Source organism: Anthonomus grandis, chromosome 7 (genome assembly GCF_022605725.1).
Source record: "Anthonomus grandis grandis chromosome 7, icAntGran1.3, whole genome shotgun sequence".
Taxonomy (NCBI): domain Eukaryota; kingdom Metazoa; phylum Arthropoda; class Insecta; order Coleoptera; family Curculionidae; genus Anthonomus; species Anthonomus grandis.
Genome location: NC_065552.1, coordinates 13,029,515 through 13,035,634, shown reverse-complemented (window position 1 = coordinate 13,035,634; position 6,120 = coordinate 13,029,515). Strand labels below are relative to the sequence as shown.

General features: G+C 32.1%; 1 protein-coding gene across 1 annotated transcript; it reads right to left on the bottom strand.

Annotated features, from left to right (window-relative positions):
- Nucleotides 1-2,712: 2,712 nt before the first annotated feature.
- Nucleotides 2,713-5,635, bottom strand: LOC126738476 (uncharacterized). The gene is made up of 6 exons (XM_050443839.1): nt 5,465-5,635; nt 5,382-5,411; nt 5,150-5,320; nt 4,841-5,087; nt 3,199-3,380; nt 2,713-3,025 (listed from the first exon to the last, which is right to left on the bottom strand). The coding sequence occupies exons 1-6, from the start codon at nt 5,557-5,559 to the stop codon at nt 2,794-2,796; spliced, it is 957 nt and encodes a 318-aa protein (XP_050299796.1). The 5' UTR covers nt 5,560-5,635; the 3' UTR covers nt 2,713-2,793.
- Nucleotides 5,636-6,120: the final 485 nt, after the last annotated feature.

The window sequence follows — 6,120 nt, the reverse complement described above, 5'->3', positions numbered from 1 at the left end:
ATGAAGTAGAAGCGTTATTAATCCTTTAAATGAAATATTGATCTTGTTAATAAAGGTGCAATAATAATTTTGTTCTTCTTAATGGTAAACCGGTGTTCCGTAAATGAGAATTTAAAAAATTTGCCTCGCTTACATAGAGACTCCACCCATTTTGTGAATCAACTTTTAAGAAGTTTTATCAAATTTATTTTTTGATTTTATTTTTGAATTTATTTTTAAATAAATTTATTTTATGTTTAAACAAAGAGAGCACAAGACTACTTAGCACAATTCTTTTTCAGTACCTGTAAAAGATTGTTTCGATTACTGGATAATAATTTCAGCCTTATTACAGGATTTTTTAATACACTTTTCATTAAATTGCATTTGATTATTAAAAATGAAGCGAAGATTTTCTCTGGCCTCTAAACTAATAATCCTAATTTTACATGAGTTTTTGTGACCAAAGATTGTACGACACTTGGCTTAAATACTTGTATTCACAATATTTAAATTCAAATAAAGGTAATGCATAAGAAATGCAGATTTCAAATTGTCTAATCGTCGTTTATATATTTGTACGACTGATTAACATTATTTTTTTAAAAAGAATAGTATACCTGGATATTACCTACCTAGTAGTGAACGCTACAGCTCTTTTTGTTAAGACTTAAATTTGTTTTGATAGATTTGTCTGATAGACAGACCAGACAACTAGATAGTACACAATTAATTTTCACACATTGATTTCTTTCCGATAGATAGTGTTTTAAATAAATAGAGTTGTAAAAAATAGCTCGTGTCAAAATCCTCAGGGTAGTACAGAAAGACTAAAACCGTAAATTGTCCTATACCTGTCGACCTGAAAATGTCATCGGCAATGTGCGCTAAAGCTGTTCAGCAGCTCTGGCCCTTTCGAAATAATAATTGCATTTCTGAGAGTATTGTATTATTTTCAATATAATCATTAGTTCTTAAATATTTCTTCTAAAACCTTAGAAAAACACTAATTGTTCTTAAGTTATTATATTCTTTGGGGTTACTACATTTGGGTAACCATAATTTTTTCTTTAATGTTTAAAATATTTAATTGCTAATTTAGTATTATTTTATTTACTTATAATATTTAGTCAGATCGCTCATACGCGATCTTAGTATAATATTAATCTTCAGTAGTAACGACCTACCTTACATTTCCTTACTCACTTACTCGTTTATCACACATCGTTCCTTCCATAAAACCTTGCTCTTTTATCCTTCTTTACCTTGGGAACTCTCCGGGGCGAGAGAAGTAAGCTATTTTGACAGAGGTTATTATTCAAAAAATTAATTACGAAATCAGTGTGTGGCACCGCCATGCGGTTATACACAAATGGTTATGAAAACAAAGTACTTTCTTTAGCAAGGAGCGTCACGTACATCCCTGATACACCAGGGGGTCGTATTTTCGAAACCATGCGAGAATCTTCGTATGCGAACAAAGTCGAGCGGCAAAATTCGCACACGAATTAAAAAGTGCATTTTTGAACAGCATTCCAAATTTCAGTAGCATGCAACCATGAAATGTAGTGGCAACGTAGCAAAGTCGAGTGCTATTGGAGGCCATGTCAACTGGGATGAAGACGATAAACATTTTTTTAACCTAACCTAAAATTTAAGTTTAAAAACATCAGGGAATTTTGAGGTTTTTTCATGGCGTTTCTTGGGATTTTGCGAATTGACTTTTTCTTAAATGAATTCAAAAAATAAACAAAATATTACGGTTTTGTGTCGAGTGAGAAAAAGAAAGTACTAATTTCATTTATGGAAGAGCACCCGAAATTAAAGTCGGGCAAATTCACCCACAATTTATCGGCTAAAACTGCACAAACCTTGTGGATAAAAGTAGCGGACAGATTACACAGTCTCCGGAGCACATAAAAAATATATCAATTCTATCGTAAAAGGCTTGCTTAATCTATATAATTTAATAAATTGAGCATCAGAATACATTTCAAATGGGTCAAGAAATGGAGAGTACATCCTATTCCTTCTATCTGCCAGAGTTTCAGTCTCTTCCAGTGCATCGTTTTTGTGACGTCGTTTCTTTGCACAAGATTGTTTAATCTTGCCATTTGATTATTGTTTTTTTTTTTTTTTCAATAAACAACAAAAAAACACTACGAAAATACTTAACCAACTCACAAAAAAAAACAAAATAAAGCTGGTTTAAAATCAAAACAAGACAAGTGGCAGAATCGCACACGAACTTTGAAATTCGAATGGTATATACCCATTCGAGACACCGCATGCGAAAAAGTTCGCATACGAAGCGGTCGAAAATACGAATATCGATTTTTCGTGCGAAATCCTCTAATTTCGTATGCGAATCAAAGTCGAATGGTTTCAAAAATACGGCCCAGGCCTCACTGGAATCTTCTTTTGTATCATCCTGTGATTCATTTGTTAATAAACATAGGGTATTTCACCTTTTTAATTTTAGAATTCAGCTTAGTAAAAATATAACAATATATTAAAGGCTAAAGTCTAATTTTTGTCAATACCATATTGAAAATTATTTTTTCTAAAAATCACTGGAAATTAAATACATCGAAATAAAATACAAAATTTAGTAAAAACCGTATGTATCTCAGTACTACTTAATGATCTTAAAAATATACGTAAATTATTTAGTTTTTCAAGCATTTGCTTTCCTCGTTAGCATGTTATTCCCTAATTCATGAACGAGGCGACCATCATCAAACAAAACTTTATTTGACACAAAATTACAAATTCCCAACCGGATTTCTAATTATACGTAACAGATTTGAAACTTTAGGTCTGAGTCAAGTTGTTAGTTACCAAATCGCCGCTAATCGCGATGTAACAGAAAGCGCCGTCATCTGGCATCGGCTGCTCTGCGAGAAACTCGTTTGCATAGCATCCAGTTGGGTCAGTTATAGGACTATTTTCGGCAGCCGCTTTTGCTGCTTCCGCTAAGGGTTTCAATGTTTGCCAGGAAGGGTATTCTGCAAATGGACCAACGGCCCTAAGATCTTGTAAATACCTGAAAATATTTACATTAAAACAGTATGCCGCACACGCGAAGAGAGCGTGAGGCTAAAGCGTGTTTAGTTATATTTACTTAAATTATATTATTAACGTGGTATTTTTAACGCAAATATTAATATTTTGAATTTAAATTTAATTTACTTTTTGACTGGCCTATTATGTTCTTACCCTATTAGTGCCATCATATAATCGTTTCTGATAGCTTTCATTTTAGAACAACATAGATTACCATGTATGGAACATAGAATCTGCAACCATGCCGCTACCCGAGTTCTCTCTGCACCACCTTCAATCATGGCTGCATAGGGTTTCGCTATATAAAGAAACAGCTGAAACTCCTGATCTAAAATCTAAAGTAAAAACGTCTTCATAATTTTGGTCTTGTAATGATATTGTAAGCAATGAAAAACCAGCAGAGACCTGATTCTCCATCATTCTGGAATGGCACAGCATACCGTACGACGTCTCGAAGGTTAGCGAAAATCTTCCGAAACACCGTTATGCCGAGTGTATAAGGAGCCGCATCGCCAAAAATTGCCAGTTATCACTTTAGTGAAGGAGAGTTCGGAATATTGGCGCAAAATTTAAATCAGACATAAATAGTTTTAAATAAACACAAGTGATCTAGTAATCGTGAGTGACCGTGTTTTCGTAGTATAGGTGTATAATAAATCAGTTGAATGTTTTTGATTGTTTTAATCCACACCTAACGAACAGAAAAACACTACATTGATATCGGATGTAGGGTGTGAATTATAGGTCAGTTAACTGCACATTGTAAAAATAAATAATACTAGACTAAAATGAATCGAAGTGTGTGAAGTTGCTAAGCTGAAAAGGAAGCTGGAGGAAAGAGACTTCAATATGACGCAAAATAAAGCGGACTTGCAGTAGCGGCTTCGTAACGCATTACTTGAGGACGGCGATGATCCGAGCAACTTTCTTTTTACTGTTGTGACCGATATCGGTCAAATATTTGTCTGGAAGCTAAATTGCTAGAACATTACGTTACTCTGCAAGCTAAATTACTAGAAAATACGGTAGAACTGGAAGAAAACTGTACCACACGTAAACAGAATCATGCCAAGTTAAAAGAAAAAAAAATAGAAAATAAGAAAGATTTAAAAGGATAAATTCTGGAAAAGTCTTCTTTACGATTAATTAATAGTTTTGTAATTTTTCCCACATGTTCGATTATTTCACAGATTAATGGATTAACCTTTGTTTTGAATTCTTTGAGTAATATGCAGTAGCAGCAAAAAGAAGTAGTAGAAGTGCAGTAGAAGCTCCTAAACGAGTCAGCTTAGTACAACTAGTCTTTTTGTGCATACTATACTACTAGATAAAAAAAGTATTAAAAAAAAATCACTATGAGTTCCTAATCGAGCGAAAAATCTCAAAAAAGACTAATGTTAATAACTTTTGAGAAATACTATCGTGCTTACATTATAAATAAAGCTACCAATATTATATTTGCTTACAAACAAACAAAAGATTTGCTTTTAGCCACATAATAAGAAGCTATGGTGAATTACACCACAAACAACGTCTTATCTTTAGTATTATGTTATGCAAGTGTAAAATTGAGCAACAATAAAGTGTAAAAGTAATATTTCGACTATAAATAACAAGATCTTTCACTGATCGAGATCTGATGCAAAAAGTAAATGAACTGAAAACTTAAAATCAGTTTCATAAAAATGCAGAAATCTATTTATTTTTTTAAATATTGAATCGCTTTTTTTTGTTATCACAATTTTTGTTAAAAGCAAAATGTAACAGCCAATATAAGTTGTATAACAGCACTTACTTTATCAAACTGATGATCCTTTTTACAATGTTCTGGGTCATCATGAAGAAAACAATCAAGCAAATTAAAATCTTCTGGTAAATTTTGCAAAGTATCTTGCCACATATTGTCGGTTTCCCAAGTAGCAGCTGCTACGGGTGCAGGATGTACTGCATGTAGATCAGGTAAAGGACCTTCTGGAGGGAGTACATTAAATATATCTATTGCCTCATCCAAAAGAAGCGAGGTAATAAGATAACCTAAGTATCTATAAATACAAATTCAAATAGTAACCAAACTAATTATGCTTAAGATGTCTAAAATAAATACCTATTTCTCTTTTCTCTAAGTTTCGAACTTTGATACTCAGGCCTAAATAATTTACGCACCCAAGGAATAATATATCTTCTATCACCTTCCTTAGATAATGTGGGTCCAAAAACTCGTAAGACTGCGCTGTAGTAAAGAAACTCCGTGTTCAAAGGATCTGTGGTTGTTGGCCTTTAACGTTATAAATTACTATATATCATTTTATTATTATAAAGGAAGTAGATTTAGTTACCGAGCTTGTGGAGCAGGTTCGTCTTCATCTCTAAAATATTATAATTTTAAAAAAATCAGTATTAAAAATAATTTAAAGCTTACGTTGGTAATCCAGGCTGAGTTGGTTCGCCTTGACCTTCTTGACCTTCTTGACCTTCTTGACCTTCTTGACCTTCTGGAGCTTCTTCATCGGACATTTTCAAAAACAAGAATTTTGAAGGTTTTTAATTAAAATAATAAAATATACGTCAAATTACTAAATTAATTGTCAATAAATTGAAATTTACATTTTTAAAAGGTACACTAGGTAATATCAATTATCTTTTGACATTAACACCTTTGAGCTGATTTTCTAGACATTCCACTTTAAAAGTGCTAATGACATGAAAGAGTTCTACCGACTTTACAATCATTTTTTTATACATACAAGGACTTGTAACTACAGTAAATTTTCTCAAAAATAATTTGTGCTATATAATAATTGAATAATAAAGCAATCTTGTATTTTATTTTATTTTATTTTACACCAGGTTGCATAAAAAATAAATAGCCTTGAGGTTATACTTATTTTATTAATTTTTCGTGTTAAAGTATTAATGCATGATCGGATATGAACAAGAGCATTCTTGGTGCAGCGTCATTCTAAGTTTTATCTAAAATAATATAAGACAGATGAGATATAAAACAGATAATAAAAAAAAAACTTATACAGAAACTTGATTCGTCATTGGACAATAAATAATATCTCATCTATCAAA

Excerpts from the sequence above, each read along its gene's own strand:
- LOC126738476 (XM_050443839.1), bottom strand. The coding sequence starts at position 5,559 with ATGTCCGATGAAGAAGCTCCAGAAGGTCAAGAAGGTCAAGAAGGTCAA. Across the intron at positions 5,321-5,381 it reads GAACCTGCTCCACAAGCTCG|GCCAACAACCACAGATCCTT; the intron begins GTAACTAAATCT and ends ATAACGTTAAAG. Across the intron at positions 3,381-4,840 it reads AGGATCATCAGTTTGATAAA|ATTTTAGATCAGGAGTTTCA; the intron begins GTAAGTGCTGTT and ends TTTTTACTTTAG.